This window comes from Barbus barbus (assembly GCF_936440315.1).
Source record: "Barbus barbus genome assembly, chromosome: 2".
Taxonomy (NCBI): Eukaryota; Metazoa; Chordata; class Actinopteri; order Cypriniformes; family Cyprinidae; genus Barbus; species Barbus barbus.
The window spans coordinates 612547-638317 of record NC_136730.1 but is presented as its reverse complement, the minus strand read 5'-3'; the positions used below and the strand labels follow the sequence as shown (position 1 = coordinate 638317).

General features: G+C 38.9%; 1 protein-coding gene across 1 annotated transcript in view; it reads right to left on the bottom strand.

Moving 5' to 3' along the window:
* The window catches only part of LOC306888454 (neurexin-2-like), a gene marked incomplete at its 3' end in the record, with an annotated part of 552351 nt that overhangs the window by 409643 nt on the left and 116937 nt on the right, over positions 1-25771 (bottom strand). The window contains exon 3 of the mRNA XM_079446766.1: positions 1856-1885. Coding sequence (XP_079302892.1) covers positions 1856-1885 — 30 coding nt within the window. The remainder of the gene's footprint in view (positions 1-1855; positions 1886-25771) is intronic.

Genomic DNA, 25771 nt, shown 5'->3' with positions numbered 1-25771 from the left:
TTCCCCAATTGTAAGTCGCTTTGGATAAAAGCGTCTGCCAAATGACTAAATGTAAATGTAAATGTACTGTAAATATTTGATTTGCTGGAATGCTGAAAGAAAGAAGTAAAACATATCGGTCATTGGCCTATAATTGGTATCAGTTCTAAAAAAATTAATATCGGTGGATCTTTATAAATGGTAAGGGAGGATCACGTCTGACGCTGTGGTTATTGTGCTCTGTTTGTCATTTCTGTTCTAGGTCGGATGGGACACCAGCAGCACCAGGAATCCCGTCTAAATCAATAAATGAAGTGCAGCTAACCACGTAACAACAAATGCAGCTTTAGTTACAAAAGTCAAACCCATCTGTTGAATCACTGTAAAAAAAGAAATAAATAAACGGCATTCACAGACATTCCTACCCAGATTAGATTTCCCAGAGGAGATTTGCTTTCTGAATTTTACAAGCTCTCTGAGAGATGGATTCGGACTGGATTAAATGACAAAGTAATTTGGTGAAACAAATGAATCTCCAGGGAAAACTAGTCCTGTCAAAACAGAGCTGAAGATCAAAGTAAAACAGGAACATGGAGGACACTTTTCACTGCTCACTTCTGCTGCTTTATGCTCACTGACCAACTCAAAACTGACAACTGAGGGAAGCACAGTCACGAGAGTCAGATTAGTCAAATAATGAATTTCAGCTTAAAACCAGTGACACTAGCTGAGCTCAAACATACAGTGCGTTGGATAAACAGACACCAAATGAAGGATTTACCTGTCAGAGACCTCAACACATCATCTACAGAATAACCGACAAATTGCATAAATATGTGTGTGTGTGCGCGTTTTTGTGAAGGTGGCTTTTCAGGACATTGCCCCATGTCCCCACTTTTCAAAACGCTTATAAATCACACAGAGTGAGGTTTTTGGGGAAAGTAGAAATGCACAGTCTCCTGTGAGGGCTAAGTTTAGGTGTAGGGCAATAGCACATACAGTTTGTACAGTACAAAAACCATTACGCCTATGGGATGCCCCCACTTTTCACAAAAAGAAATGTGTGTGTGTGTGTGAGAATGATGATAGAAATACCTGAGATCACCAGCATTATGGGACTCTAACTATCATTAAATGGCACCAGAAAGGGAGAGTTCACTCAAAAACCATCATTCTGTCGTCATTTACTCTGCTCATGTCATCCAAACATGTGTCACTTTCTGAAAACAAGATCTTTTTAAGAACAATTTTGGACCCTATTGACATCCACTGTACTAAAAAAAACACTGAAACATTCTTTAAAATATATTTTGTATTTTGCAGAAGAAAGTCACACTGGTTTGATGTGAGGGCGAGTAAATAATGAGAGAATGATGATTTTAGTTAATTCACACTGTAAAATGTTAAAATGCAGTATTGAGTGCTGCTGGTTAAGTCAAAACACAGAGATTTAAAACAGACAAATTGCATCAGAGAAAGCATTAAAACAAACATTTGTTCATTCAATCAGAGCAGATCTGAGAGCAACTGAGCATAATTAACAGCGGGAGTAATTGCCAAACAATGAGAATGACCACAGAATGAGACTCTGTGCATTCTGAACACAAACACACGCTTCATCTGTGAGTGACATTTGACAACAGCAGCAGCAGCATCATTTCAACCCAGCAGAGAGAGCGAGAGCAGAAGAGCGTTACCTGTGTCCGGGAGGTCAGAGGCCATCTTCAGGACGCACAGCGTGGAAATACAGCAACACAGTAAGATGGGGAGGAGGGACAGTGTTCGGAGGGTTCGGGACAAAAGACGGAGGGAGGGGAGAGACGGACAGATCTGTTTCCTCACTAAACAAAAGAATGGAAAACGAAATGAACCATACCTTGGCTGTTTAACGTCAGGTGCGCCAGACCTTGAAGGAAAGAACAGAAAAAAAAGAAAGAAATGAAAAAAGAAGGTCATAAAAAGGCACGGGAAAAAAGCAAGCATTGTCACAAGGTTGGACTGCAGTTTGTGACAGACATCCCGGGGCACACTCGGATGTCAAAGATCAACTCAAAACAAAAAGGGAAAAGAAAGAAGAGAGAGAAAATAAAGGCTGAAAAAAACAAACAAACGAACGAACGAGTGAACGCTTCTTGAGTGAGGTGGGGATTGGAAAAAAAAAGCATTTCATTCAGTGCAACCCCCGAAGGCCATTGCTCACTCAAATGCTTTTTTTCCCCTCTGGTCTTATGGCAACACACACACACACACACACACACACACACAAACTGTTTGGCAGAGTTCAATAGCGTCTGGATTAGAGCGCTCAACGACACAACACACACTTCAGAACAGAAACACCAGGCCAATTCATCTACAACAGCTCCGTTCCACATCCACATTTGACGATCTACCGCTTCATGAAGACAAACGCCAAACTGCTCGAGACTCCTGAGACTGAACCCCAGGTGAGCGAGGTACGAAACACAGCAAACAGATCTCACCATACATGAACTGGATAAAGCCAGGCTCATAATTCTTGTTTGATTTTGGGATATTAGAGGTAAAGTGGATTTCTCTTTCTATCACTCTATAAATCAGAAAATACTGTCAACAGACAGAAAAACATACATGTTTTTTTTAGGAATAAAATGTTGTATAAATAACGTATCAACAAACCCTTCTATAAAAACCCTCAAAATATAGATAGGAATAAAATTGTTACGTTTGGTGTGTGTAAGTGCTGCTGAAGTGGAGGAAAAATAAACTCACAGTCTGTATGCATTTTCACCATGTTTTCAGGAATAAATGTTGTATAAACCAGTGTGAATGATATATGAACAAACATTGAAGTCTAGATATGGATTGGAATTGAAATTTACAGAAGCAAATAGATAAAGTGTGATAAAATAAATACTGTAATGTTACTCTAATCTGAAACATCACGTTGTGAAATGTGTCCAAAATCTCAAAATTGATCAGTGCTTGAAAAAACTCAAACCATAAACCTTTTGCCTGTAATGTCTTCCCTTAAGCAGAACTTTAATTATTTTCTGGAAAATGAAAGGCTATAAAAATGTTTGCTCACACATTATGATCAAACCACAATAACCATTCTGACCATCTCAAACATGCCAGGGTTTGATCCCAGAAACAAAACACAAATGTTATCATATGTTTTATTGAAGATGAGGGCGCTATCCATGTGGACATTCACCTAAATTAGCTTCTAGTCAGAGATGAATTGCAACAATAAAGGGGAAACAATAAAGCATCTGTTGCTACACAGAACAAGCTGTGTAAAGGCCGCACATTATTACTCCCGGTGTGTGACCCATCAGAGCCGACCTGAGGTCATTCTCCAGTCACCAGCCACCTCATGATCTGTGTGATTGCAGCAAACTGGAGATGAAGGTAAGAAATGTCTTCTGCAACACAACAGGGTTTCTACATCCAACACCTTTAGAGGCACAAGACCACAAAACAACAACAAAAAAAAACATTCAGTGTTCGACACACTCACTACATTTACATTGCTAAAAAATGGCAATATCTCAAGAGCAAGAGCTCTTTTCATGCAACATATGTGTCAAAAGTAACACGCCACTATTGCCCACAAACCCTGGACTCAAACCAACCGTCACACAGACAGAATTAGCTGCAAGAACACAGCAGATGTTGAAATGCAGCGATTTCATCTGGTGAGTGGAGAGCAAGTCAAGGACTTCTGGAGAAACTGGTCTCTTACAGCGGAGCGATGCTAATGGACGACACGAGCCAAACAACAGCCACTCGCAAAAAACACTTGCTCAAACCCTTACCACTGCGTTTTAGCTGAAAGACGCTAACTGAAATTAGCACAGGTGTATGATTCCCATCAAAACACTGCTGAACTTCTTGCTCCTGTGATAATCTGACCATCCTGACACCATTCTCCTGTCAGCAGATTCAGACCGTGAGAGTCGACTCCTTTGATTCATAAGTTTGAATCTGAAGCGGAGTTTGAAAGAAAGGAAAAGGAATTTATTAAACTGTAATTCAGAAATATTCAATACAGCTGGTGCATTCTGCGAAATTAACTGAAGAAAGTTCTGGCACATCCAACTGTTAATTTCATCAATGCATTGGCAGAGGGAGTCAATGGGGCTGTAGTTATTTGGAGATAAGGCTAGGTAAATCTGGGTATCATCAGCATAGCTGTGATAGGCAATTTGGTTCTTCCTCATTATCTGACTTAGTGGGAGCATATACAGGTTAAACAAGAGCGGTGCAAGAATTGAGGGACTCTGCATGTCATAGACCTCTACTTAGACTTATGCTCTCCTGTACTCACTCTCTCACACACACACACACACACACACTCACAGACACACACACACACACTCACACAGACACACACACACACACACACACACACACACACACACACACACACACACTCACTCACTCACTCACTCACTCACTCACTCACTCACACCAACCCTACACCTAAACTTAGCCCTCACAGGAGACTTTGTGCATTTTTAGATTTTCAAAAAAACACCATTTAGTATGTTTTTTAAGCCTTTTGAATTACGGGGACATAGGCAGTGTCCTCATAAACCACCTTCATATTGTAATACCTCTGTCATACCCATGTCATTATACACATTTGTGTCCTCATAAACCACATAAACATGCGCACACACACACACACACACACACACACACTCATGTTTGTTTTTGTGAAAAGTGGGGACATCTCATACAGGAGCGTCATACACTCATTATTTTTGAGGGAGCACGAGTGTGTGTGTGTGTGTGTGTGGGGGGGGGGGGGGGGTTGTTATTCAAAACACTCCCAAACGCATTAACTATATTATGGAATATCTCGATTGTCACCTAGATTATGATGGTCAAATTAGCCTAATAATGTAGTCTATTAACTATGCATAAAAACCTGTCTGTTTACTTAAGTACAGATATGTGTGTCATGTCATATTTTTAATACGACTAACTTCATATTTATTGTGAATATTAAAAACATTGTAAGTTAGGCTACTTATCATAACACTTTCATTGTACAGAAAGAGAGCAAAGAACATTTACATTATTAAATAATATTTTCACTGACAGTCTAGCGGTCAAGCACCGTCAAAAACTCCCATTAAAATCACTGAAGCTGTTTACACTGTCAAATGAATACCTTACTTACAGATTCATACACATATCTGCACTTTGTTGTTTCTGATGAGAGAATTCGCCAGAAAGAGGTGTTCAGTCAGCGAGCGAGTGAAGAAAACACCGGCATTTTAGCAATGACCCATCCGAACGTCTCTGGTTGGTCATTGCATTCATAAGCTCAGCAGCATTGTGTGTGATTGGTTATAATGCGCAGTTCTGTATAAACGTGTCTGTCTCTGGCTCAGTGCCAGTCAGCGAACGCAGATTTGAATTTAGTAGCTGCGCTGATCAGCTGCTGATATAACGCACTGAACGATCTGATCACGCCGGTGTGATTGTATCAAATATAGAAAACATGAATCGGCTATTTTTTGTCTTTTGGAAGCTGCATTTAAAATCCACTTGGCTCAACAATCTGAGGGGGCACGTGCCCCTCACTTTCAATGGGCATGATGCCTTTGCTCCCATAGGTGTAATGGTTTTTATACTAAACTTAGCCCTCATGATTTATAAGCGTTTTGAAAATCACCTTGTAATACCTGTGTCATACCTGTGTCATTATACAAATTTATGTCCTCATTTGTCACAAAAATGCGCGCTCACACACACACACACACACACACACACACACACACACACACACACACTGAACAGACTCGTTATTCTGTGCTTTTTGACACTGTCTGGTTTCATTAAGAACAACTGAATAAAGCCACACCGGTCTGACACAATATCTGTTTCTGGATAAACTCTTTGACTCTAATTCACAGGTTAGCACAACAAAGTTACCATCTTCTCTTTCACATCATATCTAGTGTTTCCAAACCATGCTAATTAGTTGTGAACTTAATGAGCAACATCTGAGACATAATGAGACTGTGGTTCATGCAGGAGAGCAAATCGCTCTGAACAACAAGAAACGAGGAGAGTAGTTTGTAGGAGGCGATGCCGATCTCAAACGCTGACGACGTGTGCTTTCTTCTCTGAGACGATGAACTGTGGACTGATTCTGTGCAGTCAGAAGAGCTGATTTAGTGTGAGTTTGCCTCCTCAGATAATGAGATGCAGCCGTCTCGCATCATTCTGATCTTCCTCTCCACACAACAACAGACCACACTGACCTTCTCCGTCCTGACCTCTCTTTCCTGATCTGAATTATTTTGCATATATCTGTAATTGCTGCATTTGGGTTGCTCTGCCTTCCTCTTCAAACCCTGCCGCTTCTTACCAGTGAATGTTTTTCTGTCAGCTTCAGTTCTGTTGGGATTCAGAGGGAAAAACATCCTAAACACAGATAATAAAACACAACTAACCATATAATCACCTTTAGTTAGGAGAACAAAAAACAATTAAGTGCTCAGAATCTGGCTGTCAAAGCACTGAGAAGCAGAGCAGTAAAGTAACGCAACTCAGACGAGCTCCGCCGGAAAGTGGAGCAGCAAAAACAATTACCGTAAGTATGAATTATGAAGTAGACTCACACGGAGGATGGTGTCGATTATACTCTAAAATCACCATCAGTCCTCCTACTGCTGATGACTCAGAGCAGTGGACAGGTGGGAGTGAAGACCTCCGCTTTACAGGCACAGATGAAATCAATTCAGAAATTACATGAATAATTACATACAGAAAACCAAGATCAAATCAAATCAAATAAAAACCATAAAATAAAAATTTAAATATCATAAAAACATAATATAACAATGTTAATATAATAATAATAATAATAATATGTAAAATAAGCAGAAACAGGATCAATTCAAATAAAAAGTAAATACAAAAAAAAGAAAATTAAATTACAATACCATAAATAAAAAAGATACATATGATAAAATAAAAGATAAACAACAATAAAAAATATAAATAAAAATAACAATAAAAACGATGTAAAACATTAATAAAAACAATATATCTCAAAACAATGCTAAAAACAATAAATAAAATCTACAAAGCTGTCAAATTAATGCGGCAATATTAAGTACAAAAAATAATGAATAAAATATAATAATAAAAATTGCAGTTAAAAATGTTGTATTCATTACAAAGAAGGCTCTTCCTCCCATCAGAGTGGTAGTTAATTCATTCGAGAGAGTCAACTGACAGTACTAGTTATCATGTACTAATCTCTAAAAGGTCACCTCACACATAGGCGCGCAGGAGGATGGAGAGCTGTGATGAAGACATTTCTTCAAGGTCTTCACACACACACACACACACACACACACAGCGTCTCTGGTGGAGTTGGACTGATCTGAAGGAACGGAGCCAGTTGTAACAGGATCTGAGGAGGCTGCCGTCTGATTGGCCATATGGGAGTGTGTCTGAAAACGCGACACGGGAGTCCCATCGCTTTCACACGTCTCGCAGAAACACAGCGGCCAAATCAGACGCCCGTATCACTGCCATCAACAGATTACCAAACCGGCCATGTGCTGCAGTCAACAGACTAATAATAGAGCGGAAGAGACTTTCACTTCCCTCGCTCTTATGCGCTTCATTCACCACTGCGCTGTTCTTATTATTCATACTGCAGCGGATCTCAAGCATCCTGCCAATAATTAAGACAAGGATTCACAAAGCTGGCTTCAGCAAACCAAGCGTCTGATTGGCCGACTGATTGAGTGACAGATGGAGGAAGACTCATCATTTTGTCATTAAGGAGGATGTGCTTGGAAAGTCAAAGCTCACCGGCTAGCCTGGATCCACCTGACCACGCATCATTCATCATTATTATTATTATTATCATCATCATCATTGCGAGACGTTCTCAGCTCACAGCCATCAGACACACATCCACCGCTGATATACTAGACAGCACTGACTTTACTTATTAATTACATTTTTATTGCAATGGTCAATTTTGAGATATTTAGCTGTTTGCTTTTTATGAAGTGTTTTAATAAACTAGTGGACAGAAAATACACTTTTATGTGTTTATTATTTCATTCTATCTGTTTGCGTTTGATTTCAAAGAGCATTTTCTCTAAATGAGTTTCTATCTCCACTTACAGACACCAAACTCAGCAGTTTTTACTCAGAGATTTCTTCATATAACATTCAACTGATTTATACAACATTTTATTTCTAAAAAAACATGGTGAAAATGTATTTGTTTTCTTTCTGCAGATAGTATTTCCTAATTTATAGAGTGGTAAAAAGAGAAATCCAAAATCCTAACTATGACAACAAAATCAAACAAGAATTAGAGCATATTTAATTAGATAATGCATCATTTGCATATTCAAACATATCACAATACACACACACACACACATATATATATATATATATATTTTTTTTTTTTTTTTTTTTTTTTTTATGTAATCAATGTGGAAGTTTGGCGAGATCTATTAGCTTTATTTTTTTTTTTGCCCTGTTCACCTGTAGTGTTCTGCCTTAATTATATTTAAATACTGTTAAACTATAAAGTCAAGCAAAGGCAAAGCGGAAGCACTTTTGTTTGGCAGATCAGAACACAAATGGTTTGCGTTCAGCGATTCCAGCATCTGCTCGACGACACCGCAGTCATTTATTCACTATTAAGTGGCCTGGAGGAAAGAAACAGCAGATCAGCGTCAGATCAGAATAAACCATTTCCAGAAGAATCCTTTCATGCTGAATTGAAGAGCTTTAATAATTCAGGAGGGTTTCTGAAGGAGGAGAGGGGATCTTCTCATAACATATAGTGCACGGATGATAGATGTGCGGCGCTCCTCTCCTCGCCTCCGCGCCGTTAATAATTAAAGCGGGTCACGGCTGTTAAACACGGCGAGCGGGTGCTTTTACGGCCCTCTGTGATGAGATGTTTGTGAGGTCCATCATTATCAGACGCAAACCAACAGGAATAACTGGCATCGTTCATATTTCTGCCGATCGCACACGGATACGAGACATGATCCACATCAGACCATTACAGGTTTTACAGTCAGGACACACTTTTTTCAAAACTCTTCACACAGTTCTCCTGTCCAAATTTCAGCTGGGCATAGCAGTTCATTTCACATTCAAATCACACTAAAACTGCCAGGACATCACATACATGGCTCAAATCAACTCATTCTTCCATAACACTAGCAAAGGCTTCTAACCAACAAACACACTGTCACTCATAAAAAACACTAACGGCAGCATTATACACGGTTTGCTTTTGTAAAAGTTTATTCACAAATAAAGAATGAGACTATTCACATCTATTCACTGCAGTATGTGTTACATAGTTCAAGTTTGCATTACAGTACAAACATATTCCTGTTTTCCCCTTTTGTATAGATGGTAATGAACACTTGTGTAGGTTTTCTACTATATCAAATTCATTTGATTGTATTTTTTTTAATTAGGAGTATATTACAATATTGCATTACTGTAGAAATGTAGCAAATTTCTCTTATCATTTAGTTAGGTTTTGAACTGAACAGTTTTGTAAAGAGTATGTAAACAGGCTTGTAGGCACACAGAGCCTTTGTCTGAGTGAGAAAAGACTCACAGAGACTGCTGTTGTGCTCACCATGTGAAGAGTTTTCAAAAACGGACAAGTATTTAGATGTGTGTCCTAGCAGCTTTCAAAAACTGTAGCAGAGTGATTACAGCAGAGAGAGAGAAAGAGACTGACAGACAGACACAAACAAACAGAAAAACAGACAGATGGAGATTATTAGAGATCATTTTTACACTAAACTTTGCCCAATTTACTTTTTTGTAAAACACCTAAAAGTTTATGCAAAAAAGTGTGAAATTGAATTTAGTGCATTAAAAAAATTCTAACAAGACAAAGTTGGCCATTCTATTTAAAAAAAATATTTGTAAAAATATCTTTCAGATGTTTCAGAAAAATAACACAAATGTCTCCAGCGATCATGTATTTCTGCTACTTTAAATTGTCAATAAACTGCCAGAAGTTCACAGTTCTGCATCATTACACCAGAAGATGGCGACAAGTGGCTGTGTTTATGAGCGAGACATTGAATCATTCATTCAGCTGGTTCAGCCAGAAACACTCATTAAAAAAATTATTACATCAATAAAAATAAGAAATTAAAATAATAATAATAATAATAATAATAATAGAAAGAAGGAATTTAAAAACAAATATTCTCAAACTTTGTTCAAACTCTTCTGCACTATGTGAAAAAAAACTTCCAAAACACCTAACTATTCCACTACTTCACCCCCTACTTACTTTGACCATCATATCTGACCTATTCACTAAAACTCGGAGCGCACCCCTGTCTGTAATGGTAGGAGTTTAGAGTCGGTAGAGCGATTCACGACTAGAACCTCCCTTCTAGCGTCTCGCATTGAGACAACCATAATTTAAAGATTAGACAGAGAGAGAGACAGATAGACAGAGAGAGAGAGACAGATAGACAGAGAGAGAGACAGATAGACAGAGAGAGAGACAGATAGACAGAGAGAGAGACAGATAGACAGAGAGAGAGAGACAGATAGACAGAGAGAGAGACAGATAGACACAGAGAGAGACAGATAGACAGAGAGAGAGACAGATAGACAGAGAGAGAGAGACAGATAGACAGAGAGAGAGACAGATAGACAGAGAGAGAGAGACAGATAGACAGAGAGAGAGAGACAGATAGACAGAGAGAGAGAGACAGATAGACAGAGAGAGAGACAGATAGACAGAGAGAGAGACAGATAGACAGAGAGAGAGACAGATAGACAGAGAGAGAGAGACAGATAGACAGAGAGAGAGACAGATAGACACAGAGAGAGACAGATAGACAGAGAGAGAGACAGATAGACAGAGAGAGAGAGACAGATAGACAGAGAGAGAGACAGATAGACAGAGAGAGAGACAGATAGACAGAGAGAGAGAGACAGATAGACAGAGAGAGAGACAGATAGACACAGAGAGAGACAGATAGACAGAGAGAGAGACAGATAGACAGAGAGAGAGAGACAGATAGACAGAGAGAGAGAGACAGATAGACAGAGAGAGAGAGACAGATAGACAGAGAGAGAGACAGATAGACACAGAGAGAGAGACAGATAGACAGAGAGAGAGACAGATAGACAGAGAGAGAGAGACAGATAGACACAGAGAGAGAGAGACAGATAGACACAGAGAGAGAGAGACAGATAGACAGAGAGAGAGACAGATAGACACAGAGAGAGAGAGACAGATAGACAGAGAGAGAGACAGATAGACACAGAGAGAGAGAGACAGATAGACAGAGAGAGAGACAGATAGACACAGAGAGAGAGAGACAGATAGACAGAGAAACAGAGAGAGACAGATAGACACAGAGAGAGAGAGACAGATAGACACAGAGAGAGAGAGACAGATAGACAGAGAAACAGAGAGAGACAGATAGACAGAGAGAGAGAGACAGATAGACAGAGAGAGAGACAGATAGACAGAGAGAGAGACAGATAGACAGAGAGAGAGAGACAGATAGACAGAGAGAGAGACAGATAGACACAGAGAGAGAGAGACAGATAGACACAGAGAGAGAGAGACAGATAGACACAGAGAGAGAGAGACAGATAGACACAGGGAGAGAGAGACAGATAGACACAGAGAGAGAGAGACAGATAGACAGAGAGAGAGACAGATAGACACAGAGAGAGAGAGACAGATAGACAGAGAGAGAGAGAGATAGACACAGAGAGAGAGAGACAGATAGACAGAGAAACAGAGAGAGACAGATAGACACAGAGAGAGAGAGACAGATAGACACAGAGAGAGAGAGACAGATAGACAGAGAAACAGAGAGAGACAGATAGACAGAGAAACAGAGAGAGACAGATAGACACAGAGAGAGAGAGACAGATAGACAGAGAAACAGAGAGAGACAGATAGACAGAGAAACAGAGAGAGACAGATAGACAGAGAAACAGAGAGACAGATAGACAGAGAGAGAGAGAGACAGATAGAGAAAAGACTCCCTTTTTGTACTGTGTGAATAAACGAACGCATAAAATAATAAAATGCTCCTTTGAGTCTCTCAGGCAGAGAAAAGCAATTTGCCTCTATTGTAACAATAATTATATAATGAAATTGAAGTAGTTCAGTGAATCGTTCAATGTTTCACATTTTCCTGATTAAAGCAACATGCGCTGTATTTTGGCTGGTACCTTCGGAGCGGAGCGGCTGAGGAGGAGAGATCGCTTACGCTCGTTTCATCCTCATTAAAGCGCTCATAAATAAGTTCAGCCTCCATCTGCTGCCGGAGGATTTTCAGCGTTTTCTCATCTGCGTGTAAAACCCAACACATCAACCTACGGCAGAAAGCATTACTAACGCCGGTGACTTCATAAAACAAACGATCAATTAGCCGAGTGTATTTATTACAGTGTGTGAGACTTTAAATGTGGACGAGGCTCTCAGTGACTCTATAGCTCCAGCACTGCATGCCGCTCTCTCATATAATATTGATGCTGTGGAGGTTATTATAACTCACGGCCTTCCTGAGTCGCACATCACAGGCTGCCATCAAACACAAATACTGCATGTACATCTGATGGTGTGTTAATGAGGTCTATCTTGTGGAGCCATGTGTTCTTCAAGAGTCCACATGTGTGCTGAGGATCAATGGACAGAAGAACAGCATTCACCACCGACTTCCTCTGGATGCTCAAACCCATAATCTCCATCCTGACGTCACTGCTGAACATCTGCGCTCCTTCAGCTCATCTCTGAACCATCAGCAGAAGAGTCACCCTGAAAACATCTGATAATAACCCAGGAGTTTCTCCAGAAACTCTGCAAATCACAGACACGAGTGAACATCCATCTTGTGCCGCTAAAGATCAGATACAACTCTCTCTGATGACACTAACCCGGCATCCAACAACAGCCTTTCCTCAAAAACAGCATCCAGACACCTGAAAGTCACATAAAGCAACTATATTTGTTACATGCATGTATTTCAGACTGTTAACAGCATTTATCACTGTGCAACTCACAACATTTGCAATTGCCATGTATTTTTAAACTTTAGGTGTGATATTATTCATAAACTGATGATGTTTGCTTTTTCCTGCCCAGAGACTACAGATAAACTTTAGCTCAACTGTGGCTCATTCATGGACTGTTCAATATACTATATTATAGAAATAAATAAAGAGCCAGTGAATGACCCGTGTGCTAAAACTACAGCTGACTGATCATCTGCACACCATCCAGGGATATTTTAGTGAGACCACAAAAAAAAAAAAAAAAAAAAAAAAATTTGAAGTGAAGTGACATTCAGCCAAGTATGGTGACCCATACTCGGAATTCGTGCTCTGCATTTAACCCATCCAGCGTGCACACACACAGCAGTGAACACACACACACACCGTGAACACACACCCGGAGCAGTGGGCAGCATTTATGCTGCGGCGCCCGGGGAGCAGTTGGGGGTTCGGTGTCTTGCTCAAGGGCACCTCAGTCGTGGTATTGAGGGTGGAGAGAGTGCTGTACATTCACTCCCCCCACCTACAATCCCTGCCGGCCCGAGACTCGAACCCACAACCTTTGGATTACGAGTCCGACTTTCTAACCATTAGGCCACGACTTCCCCACGACTTATGGAGTTTGCTATGTGAAACACAATAAGTGAAAAATAAAATTAAGAAAATACTCTGGCCAGTTGCCAAGGGATCATTTCTCATTCTCAACTTGAAGTACTAAAATAATTAAAACTGAAATAAAAATGAACAGAAATATATTACAGAAAATTTCATATCAAAATTATAGTGCCACAATTATCGCAGTTAACAGAATTATATAATATTATGGAGTTATAGTTCAAATGTGCTGGAAATGTTCAAAAAGCACTGATGCACACTGAAATCATTTCACCAAGTTTTGCATTGAAAAAAAAATCTAAATGTTAAAAGGACAGCATCAATACCCAGATGATTTTAAATTAACAAAATATGTTTGGTGAAGTTAAAAACACTGACACCTTTCATGTTCATTCAGCTCATTAGCATTGATGTTCCAGAGCTTCTCAAATCACTTCTTTACGAAACAAAAGCCCCGTTTCTGTCATGAATGTGTGCCTGCAGCGTTCGTGTGTAATATCTCATCTAAATGATTCCTCGCTGGTTATATTTGAACTCTCTCATTAGACTGGAGCTAATGAAGCTCTGCGTAATGTCCTGAACACGAGAGGAGCACACGCAACGCGCAGCAGGTACAGCGTCAAACACACAGTAATGAGAAACTAATGTCCTCACACAGAGGTGCCCAGAACTTAGCTGAGAGCAATTAGCACGCTAAACTCGCAACAAAACTCCGAGAAGATGGCCATGGTTCCAGTGGAAACCACAGAGGAAGAACAGCTGCATCGACACCAAACCCAGCGACTTCTGTCGAGATTATTATTAAATCTGAGCGATGAAGTGAAGAGGACTGAAAGCGTCAGCTCCCTCGAGGAAAGCGTTCTCACAGAAGATGTCTTCATCTAGAGCTGTCAATCACAGTGAAGGCCAATGATTTAATGAAACAAACTTCTCACCCCGGCTGCAGATTAATTAAACATCATGACCTTCGGAGAATACGCGTCAGTTTGAAGAGCGAATCCCGAGTGAAAACAGCGCTTTGTTTAACATGGAAGAACAACAGAACATCATTTCCACTCGATGCAACTATAACATTACAACCAGACGAACAAGTTCTGGAGGACTTCTCCATCAGTTACAATGATCTGCTGGAAGCAGAAGAAGAAGCATTGCTATTATAGTTATCTATCTATCTATCTATCTATCTATCTATCTATCTATCTATCATTTGTCTATCCATCCGTCCGTCCGTCCGTCCGTCCGTCCGTCCGTCCGTCCGTCTATCTATCTATCTATCTATCTATCTATCTATCTATCTATCTATCTATCTATCTATCTATCATCTGTCCATCCATCCGTCCGTCCGTCTATCTATCTATCTATCTATCTATCTATCTATCTATCTATCTATCTATCTATCTATCTATCTATCTATCTATCTATCTATCTATCTATCTATCTATCTATCTATCTATCTATCTATCTATCTATCTATCATCTGTCCATCCATCCGTCCGTCCGTCTATCTATCTATCTATCTATCTATCTATCTATCTATCTATCTATCTATCTATCTATCTATCTATCTATCTATCTATCTATCTATCTATCTATCTATCTATCTGTCCGTCCGTCCGTCCGTCCGTCCGTCCGTCCGTCCGTCCGTCCGTCCGTCCATCTATCTATCTGTGTGTGTGTTTCCATTTTTTTAATAATAAAATATATATATACAGGCATTTAAAAAAAAGACTAAAACTGATCAAAAAAGAGAGAGAGAGAGAGAAAGAGAGACAGAGAGAGAGAGACACACAGAGAGAGACTTTTAACCCCCTTTATTTTATTATTCAAACAAGTTTATGGGTTAAAAAAATAAAAATTATTCACAAACATACATTACAAAACACAAATAACCAAAACCAAACATATTTCACCAATTAAAAACTAAACTTCCATCTTCAGTCACAGACACTAATGCCTCTCTCACACCCCACCTCCATTCAAAAAAAGCAACATTATCAGTGTGTTGGTAGTATGTATACTCAATGATCACTCGGGATTCTATTAGAGATTTAAACATTGCCAACATATCAACATCCTTTCCTGCATTTTTACACTGATGAGACTTCAAAATGGCTAGCTTAGCTTGACCAATTAAAAAATTTGCAAGAACACATTGTTGTTGGCACGACCTTGTATATCGATATCCTAAAATAAACAAAACATTGTTATACAAAAACCCCAGTTTTATAATCAATCTTTCAAGTATTTCAAATAAGGAACCAAGTCTTGCACATTCAAAAAACATATGAAAAACAGTATCATGAGCATTACAATACGGACACAATAAAACCATCTCGTTAAATTTCGAGACTAAGCTATTTGAAGCTATAGCACAATGGAGTACTCTCCACTGAAGATCTCCACATCGCTTGGAGACAGGAGGTTTATATAATACTCTCCATGATGGATGTACTCCCTCGCAAACAGAAATCTTATCTCTCCATTTAGTATCTGGTCTTCCTTGCAACTGTCTAATATGTAAGGATTTGACACAAATATAATAAAGAGTTTTCTTTGCCACATTATGAAAAACCAAATCACCATATCCCTTCAACAATGTACTCGGATTCATCCTACTCTCAAATCCCATATCTTTAGGGATCACCTTCAGCTCAGGGAAGTTCTGAGGTAAAAAACCATTTACCAGGGCTGAATTTATAGAGGAAATTAACGCAGGGGGGAAAGCATCTTTAATACACTTAATAATCCTATCCACAGTTCTCAAGGATTTTAATTTAACCTGCGCCGCAAGTGACAGCACAGTTCTCCACTCACATTGTGTCAAATCAATCAAATCCATTACTTTACTAACCCCAGCATTTAATAACCGTGGAATAAAACAAGATATATTAGATGGTAATTTTATAAGGGGATTAAAAAACAAAGGTTCTGAAATCCCATAATGTACCTCTTCTGTTCTTGAGAAATAAAAATATTTCCATGATCTAATAACTGACATATAAAAATTAGGAAAAAAACATTGTGCCCTTTCCTCAAATAGTTTTTCCATTAAAAACAACTGTTTATCAAGGCCTATTCCACCTAGATCTGTTAATACAGACAACCCAAATGCAGCCCATTTTAAAGGAGCAGAACAATACAAAAGTCTCTGCAATGTTTGTAGTCTCATTGCTAATATTTTTGACTCTATATGTATTAATCCTTGACCTCCCTCTGCCACAGGAAGGTAAAGTATCCCAGGAATAAGCCAATGATGACCATTCCAAAAAAAATCCACAAAAGCTTTCTGAATGGTAATGAGCAATTCTTTAGGAGGATTTAAAACAGTGACCCTATGCCACAACATAGAGGCTGCCAAATTATTAACAATCAAGCACCTCCCTCTAAATGAAAGCTGCGGGAGAAGCCATCTCCATTTCTGTAATCTACCAATCACCCGATTTGCTAATCCCACCCAATTCTTTTCGGTGTATTGGGCTGTCCCAAAAAAAACACCAAGTACTTTAAATCCATCCTGAGCCCATTTACACTGTTGTGGCAAATGAGGTGGTCCTATATCCTCCCATTCTCCCAACAACAAGGATGCACATTTATCCCAATTAATACGAGAAGAAGTAGCTCTCTGAAACCTATCCAAACAAGATATAAGTTTAGTAACATCATCAGTGCTCCTAATCATCACAGTTACATCATCTGCGTATGCTGTAAGCTTCACCGGGGCTACTTCTGGAAAACCTGGGACACCAAAACCACACAGCTGTTTCCTCAGCATAGACAACAGAGGTTCAATAGAAATAGAATACAAAAGACCAGACAGAGGACATCCTTGTCTTATTCCTCTGGTCACAGGGAAAGGTCTAGTTAAAGACCCATTAATCCGTAACATACTGTAGATATCATTGTACAGAAGCTTGACAAGAGAAATAAAATAAGTACCAAAACCAAAAGCTTCCAGGGTCTTAAACAAATAATGATGGTCCACCCTATCGAAAGCTTTTTCCTGATCCAAAGATAGGAATCCAATGTCCAGTTTGTGTCTTTGTGCAACTGTAATCATGTCTCTGACGAGAAAAAGATTATCAAAAATTGAACGTTTAGGGACACAAAATGATTGATCTTCATGGATAACGTTTGTCATATATTTTTTAAGTCTATTAGTTATTGTTTTAGACAAAATTTTAAAATCAACACAGATCAGTGACACGGGTCGCCAATTTTTAAGGAACCCAAGATCTCCTTTTTTTGGAATCAATGTTACAACTGCCCTCCGACAGCTCAGTGGAAGTTTCCCTTGATTAAAACTTTCCAGAATGACCGCATACAAGTCCTCCCCAATCAAATTCCAGAAAACACGATAAAATTCCGCTGAGAGACCGTCTAATCCAGGCGATTTTCCAGGGCTCAACTCCTGGACGGCCAGAGAAAGTTCAGCAAAGGATATAGGATTCTCAAGGGTTTGTTGATCTTCCTCTGATAAATGTGGTAAATCACACAAAAGTTGTTCTGTTACAGCTTCATCGCATCTTTCAGCACAGTAGAGGTCCTCATAAAAGGAAAGAGCATGAGTACGGATTTCCTGCTGGTCAGTTGTCACACCACCCTGGGGTAAATTCAGCTTGTGAAAGTACTTCTGTTCTCTTGGTTTTTTTTCAAGACCAAAGAAAAATGCAGAGGGAGCATCCATTTCATTTAGCTGAGAATATCTGGTCCTTAAGAGGGCTGTTTTTCCTTGCTCCTCCAACAATGTCTTTAAAAGGAATTTATTCCTCTCAATAGAATCAGCAGAATCACCATGACTGCTTTGTCTCAGAATGTCCTCTTCTAATGATTTCATTTTCTCTTTAAGAGTTCTGGTATTATGGGCAGTATATTGTTGGCAAAACAACTTAATATGCACTTTGCCCATATCCCACCACTGACATAATAAAGAAAAACTGCATCTCTCCTCTCTCCAAGATTGCCAAAAAAGGTTAAAAGAGTGAATAAAGGAGTGGTCCTGTAATAATCTATTGTTAAAATGCCAATGTGATTTGTGAATTTTAGAAGACAGGACAGAAACAGCTACAGAGATATAGTGGTGGTCAGATAGAAAAGATGGTACTATTAAACTATTATAAAACCTACCACTGTTACTCTTAGTAACATAAAATCGATCAAGTCTCGCTCCAGACAACGCATTGGAGTTAGTTTTTAACCAGGTGTACTGTTTAACTCCAGGGAAACTATCTCTCCACAAATCAACAAAGTCATGATAATCAATAACATTTTTTAAGATTTCTGCAGAACTTGGGTGAGGTTCATCATGATTCCTATCTAAATCAGGGTTTATAGTGCAGTTAAAATCACCTCCTACTACCACAATATTATCCTGTGGGCACTGTGACAAAGCATCAGACAACTTTTGAAAAAATATCTTACGCTCTTGTCCAACATTTGGAGCATATACATTAAAAAAAGAAAACCCCATTTGTCCAACCATAACATCTGCTCTTAAAATTCGACCAGGTATTACCTCAAACATAACCGGTTGATTACAGACACATGGAGAAAAAAGTATAGCAACACCAGCACTAAAATTAGTCCCGTGGCTCATTAAAATATTTCCTTTCCAATCACAATTCCACTGTGTCTGATTCTGTAAGTCAGAATGAGTTTCTTGAAGCAAAATAATGTCTGCCTTTTTAAATTTTAAATAATTAAACATAGCAAGTCTCTTTGTTGTGTCCCTACATCCATTGATGTTAAAAGATCCAATATTTATGAATGCCATAAACAGAATAATACTAGGGTATCCAAAAACCCATAAAAATGGACTGACAATCATGATCCCATAGATATTTCATTAAGACGAGATCTTCTTTTTAACAGTGCTCATGTGTTTCTTGAGCCTGTAACGTTTAGGTTGATCAAGTTCCTCCAGGGTTGCCTTTTTCATAGCCAGGGTACATGAATCAATAAAAAGCTGTAAATCTGGGAAGTATTTTTCAAGTTTAGGTCTTCTCTGATTGAAGGTATCATCAAGAAATTCATTTATTTGGCGAACTGTGTAATAAGAATGCTTTAATTTATTATTGTGACAATTCTCTGCAGAACCTCCCTGAGATTCAGCTATATCAGAAGTGTCACTGTCAGAATCCATGGACTGAACTTCACTTCCTTCTATCAGCATACCAGTATCATCATCCTGTGCCTGGCTGAGATCAGATACTTGAGACTCTATCGGCTCCCCACCAGCCCTCACGATCTCAGCACTCTCTGTAGATCTGTCCAATCCACTGATCTGACCAGCATCTACATCAGCGCGCTCTACTTCATTATCATTTACACTTTCAGCGGTAATCACGGGAATATCTACCACATCCTCAGAGTGTTTATTCATTACAAGCTCATTTATACTCCCACCATCTTTAGACAGAGAAAGAGCTTCAATTTTCTGATCAGTCCCGTCACTATGATTTTTTCCGCCTTCATTGTTTAAAAAAACAGATGGCAATTGTTCCACAGAAGGATTAAGTTCAGTGATATTAGTACTAATGTTAACCTCATCATTCATTGAACACACCAATTTTGTATGACCGTACTTCCCACAAGTAAAGCACCTCAGTGACTCAGTACTGATATAGATGGTATATTCTTTACCCAGCAAAGTGGTTTTCGCTGAAGTATTCAGAGATTGAAACTCAGCGTTCAGAATCATGAAAGTCTGACGTCTAAACGACATCACATGCTTGAATTCCGGATTTTTTAATCCTAAAGGGATCATTTTAATTGGCGCTACTAATTTACCATAGCGTCCTAACAGCCGCTCGAGTGAATCATTGGTAATAAATGGAGGTACATTCGAAAGGATAACCTTTTTAGAAGGACTCGACAACGGTAAAACTGGAAGAAAAGTATCTCTAATAGATAAACCAAACTCAACCAAATGCTGAGCCAAAGAAACTTCTCTCAAAAAGACAACAACCGCTTTATTCATCCTTGATGCGGACACAATGTTACGAGCTCCAACCTCACTACCAATTGCAATTAGACAGTCCTCAACTGTGATGGATTCATCAGGTAAGCATTTGCACCCATGTTTATCAGTTAAAGGATCACGTCCGTCCGAGTCTGTCCCCATTTTTAACCACCCTTAGGTGATACAATCAGCGACAATTAAATCTACACTAAACAACAACAACAAAAACCAGAAAAGGAAAAAAGAATATCAACTCACTCACACACCGCAACTCGCTCAAACGCTCACACGCTCCTCAGACGCCCGCACATGCGCACAGAGAGAGAGAGAGAGAGAGAGAGAGAGAGAGAGAGAGAGACTTTGACTTTTAACACACTTTATTAAACATTTGAAAATCAACCTTGTATTACACATCCAACTCCTTGCATTGCAATATGATCAAGAAAAATAGAGAGAGAAAAAATAAATAAATTTTAAAAAACCCACTTTACATCACCAGTTAAATATTATTTCCCCATCCTCACAAAGAGACAGCAAAACATCATTTACACACCATTTGAACTCAAAATCATGCAAATTGTCAGTCATTTGAGAGAATCTATATTCCACTCTTATCCTGAACTCCATCAAGGCAGTGAAATATCGAAGAACATTTATATTTTGCCCTTCAGCAGCCAATCTACGAGACTTCCAAGTGGCTAGTTTGGCTTGTCCCATGATAAAATTGGCTAAGACACACCGTTGACTGTGTACTCTCGAATATTTACATCCAAAAACAAACAGTGTCTTGCTAAAAACAAAGCCCAAACCTCCAATTAATCTTTCGAGCAGTGTAAACATTGGGGCTAATCTAAAACATTCAGTAAAAGCATGGAAAACAGATTCAGATGAAGAACAGAAATAACAGGATGGAGAAACATTCAAATTAAATTTGGAAACATGAGAATTAGTAGGCAGAGTACAATGTAAGCCTCCACTGTAGATCCCCAGAACGTTTAGGAAGAGGGCCCTTGTACAAAATCCTCCAAGAAGGAGAAAGCTCAGCAGGGACTGTTAAAAAATCCCTCCATTTTGTGTCACTTCTATCTTTAATTTGTTCAAAATAGACTGCCTTAACACATATATGGTAGAGGTCTCTCTTTCTGGCCACCTGAAAATTGAGCTCTTGCAGCCTGTTAAAGAACAGCAACTTTCCTTCCTGATTATTATGAAAACAAACATCGGGAGACACAAATAACTTGGGAAAAGAAACTCTGGATGGACCCCCTAACAGAAAACAATTAATAAACAGGAGAAGTGTGGAGGGAAGAGCTGCTTTCAGCCCACCTACGAACCGTTCTATAGTTCTAACTGACTTAAAACCGGCCTGACTACAGATGTCTACCACTGACCTCCATGCTTTAGAAGAATTGTCAACTAGATCTGAGAGTTTAGTCAATCCTTTTTCCATAAAGGATTTCACAAGTGCATTAGAAGAGTTAGTATTATAATCTAGTAGAGAGTTATAACAGTGGTTCTTCCAGGCCAAAGTGATTGCTCTCATCTCTACCCAATTTAAAAATGGACCAAGAGTTTAGCACAGAGTTATAAAACATTACATCTGGTGAAAGATTCCCGCTAAGAGTAGACATTAAAAACAACTGCCTATCGAGACCAAAACAACCAAAAGTTCTGAGCAGAGCTAATCCAAATGAAACCCACGGCCTAAAGACCACAGGGTAAAGTAAAGTTTGGACAGTCTTTAGCCTCAGAGATTTGACTTTTGCCACCAAATCAATCAGCCCTTGTCCCCCTTCTTTAACTGGCAAGTAAAGATATGCAGGAGGAAGCCAGTGATAGCCATCCCAAAAGAAGTCAACAAACACTTTCTGTAAGCTCTGCAATAAAGCTTTTGATGGGTCAAGGACACTCAAGCGATGCCACATCATAGAGGCTGCCAGATTGTTAATAATAAGCACCCTGCCTCTATAAGACAATTGAGGCAGAATCCACCTCCATCTATTTAACCGACCAGATCAGCATATGCGCTCAGTTTCACAGTTACTGAATCTGAAGTGATTCGCTCTTCAAACTGACGCGTTTCTCAATAATACCAATAAAGGTTTAATTGCAATGGCATATAAAATTCCTGAGAGGCCACACCCTTGCCATATGCCTCTTCTTACTCTAAAAGGCCTCGTGAGTACACCACTAATCTTTAACATGCTATACGTGTCTGTATACAGCAGTTTAATGTACGAAATAATAGAAGGTCCAAAACCAACAGCCTCAAGACATCTAAAAAGGATGGTGTGGTCAACCCGGTCAAAGGCCTTCTCCTGCAGTGGCGGCTGCTGGTCTTTCAAAGAGGGGAAGCTCATTTTCGGCCTACATCATAAAAATTGTCCATTTATTTATACGTAAATTCTGCCATCGTGTGCAGTTTTCTAGCTGGCTAGTTCACCGCCTAGCCTACTGTATGAATGAATGAATGAACAAACGATCTAAAAAAAACATTAAACTCGACGGAGGAAATGTGGGAATTAGGTTCAACTGAAACAAGGAATGTGGTGTATAATTGTGTGAAATTTATAATGAAAATTGGCCAGCAATTTCGCCAAGCAAATATCAAGAAATAGGTTGCAGCAGTTTGTCTTTTGACTACACTTGCAAAGTGCTAATTAGCATATTCATTAAGTCATCGTGTCATATTGCCTTTTACATTTGTTTGTCTCTCTGTGCTCATACTGCATTTTAATGCAGCCAAATTCTCAATAAAACTGTTTTCCTTTATATATTTTACTGTTTATGTTGTCAGTCAACGGGATTAATATGAAATAGTGACTGAAACGCAGCCCTTTAAGAATACATAACCAGCTCTCCCTCCCAAGAAGTTAGTCTGCACAAAAATCCTAATTTATAATCGAGCCGTCGTCTGATGAAATCAAATAATACACACAAGATAAGACAAGACAATTCCTGTGCTGTGATTTCGGCTATATTTGCATGTAAAATTAGAGAAGCAACATAATATCTATTTGAACTGAACGCGCTGCTCCTCTCAGCCGCTCACTGAACAGAGAAAGAGGTGCGTGCGTGCTCACCTCGCGCCGTTGCGGCAGTACCAGCGATCACAGAGACTCGCTAAGGTTTGTCAAAGAAGTCGCTAGATTTGTCGCTAGTCACTTTTGGGGAAAAAGGTCGCTAGGGTGGTCTGAAAAGTTTACACCGAAAACGGTGTTTCCTAACATACTTAAAACCACAAATAAAGACTCCAATAGAAAATGTTTCACCAAAACAAACAAATAATTTCTGCAAAACAATAAACAATTCATTCAACATTCAAACAATTTGAAATATACACTCCATACAAATCTGTTCTTAACTTGTTTAAAAGAGGTTCTATTGACAAAGAATAGAGCATACCAGACAAGGCACACCCTTGTCTAACACCTCTAAACACTTTAAAAGGAGCGCATAAGTCACCATTAACTTTTAATATACTTTCAACTTCACAGTACAAAACCTTTATCATAGAAACAAATTCAGGATTAAAACCAAATGCTGCTAAAACATTCCATAAATAATTATGCTCAACTCGGTCAAAAGCCTTTTCTTGATCTAATGAAACTAGACCAAAATCTAAATTGAGACTCTTACCTAAATCCAAAACATCCCTAATAAAAGAAATGTTATCAGAAATTCGCCTACCAGGTACACAATAGGTCTGGTCAGGATGGATAACTTGTTCCAAAACTTCACCCAATCTATTAGCCAAAACTTTGGAGAGCAATTTATAGTCACTGCACAGCAAACTCACGGGCCTCCAGTTTTTAATATCATTCAGATCTCCCTTCTTTGGCAACAGAGTGAGAACCGCTCTACGGCAACTTATGGGGAGCCGCCCACTGGCTAAACTTTCCCATACACACTCCATACTTTGGAGGGCTCTTTCCAACTCTTCCAGAGTTAAAGCTTTACTGAGCCCAGCATTAGCTTCTTCGGATAACTGAGGTAAATTATTAAGAAAGACAATACCATCAGTTTGTTCATGAGTGAGTTCACTTTTGTACAGTTCCTCATAAAAACTAATTGCTCTTTTTCGAATGTCAGAAGGGTCTGACAACAAAACTCCAGCTTCTGAGCTTAAGGCATGAATAAACCTTCTCTGTCCATTTTTTTTCTCCAAATTAAAGAAAAATTTTGAGGGTGCATCCATCAATTCAACGCTTTGAAAACGTGATCTGACCAGAGCTCCTTGTGTAACTGTGTCTAGAAGTTCAGCTAAATAATTTTTCTTTTTATTAAAGGTCTCAAAATGGGTCAAATTGCCTATATCAGCAACCCCCTGAAGTTCTATTAATTCATTCTCTATTGTTTTCATTGAACAGGTTATGTCTCTCGTGAAATTGCAAGTATATTGCTGGCACAACTGTTTAGTCTGAACTTTTGCAATGTCCCACCACTGCTGTAAGGACTTAAAAGAAGATTTTGTAGTTCTAAAAAACTTCCAAAATTCTTTAAAAATATCTTTAAAATAGTTATCACATAATAAATTATTATTAAAGTGCCAGTAAGCACTTTTTGGCTTAATAGAGCTCAAAGACACAACACACTGTATTAAACTATGATCAGAAAAGCTTACTGGAACAATTGAACAGCTTCTGAAAAAACTAAGCTGGTGTTTGAAACCATAAAACCTATCCAACCTTGCTAAAGAAATTTAGCTATCATAAGCATGAGTCCATGTATACTGCCTCTGAATACCATGAAAATTTCTCCAAACATCAACAATCTCATGTGATTTCAATAACTGAATGAGCCGCTTTCGTGAAGGCATATGCGGTTCAACATGATTTCTATCTAAAATGTGCTCAGTGCAATTAAAATCCCCTCCTAAAAATAATAATTCTTCAGAATTGCAATGACATAAAACATCACTCAGTGTATCTAGAAAAATCATTCTTTCCAATGCGTTATTGGGAACACACAAATAAAAACAAAATAACGATTTTCAAAGGAAGGTATAACTTTTAAAAGTCTACCTTTTATAATTTCATCAACCTGATAAGAACAGGGAATAAAATTCTTGGAGAATAAAATGGCAACTCCACCACTGGTTGTGGTCAAATGACTTAACACAGATAAACCATCAAATTCTCTTGCCCAATCAGAAGAATTTGA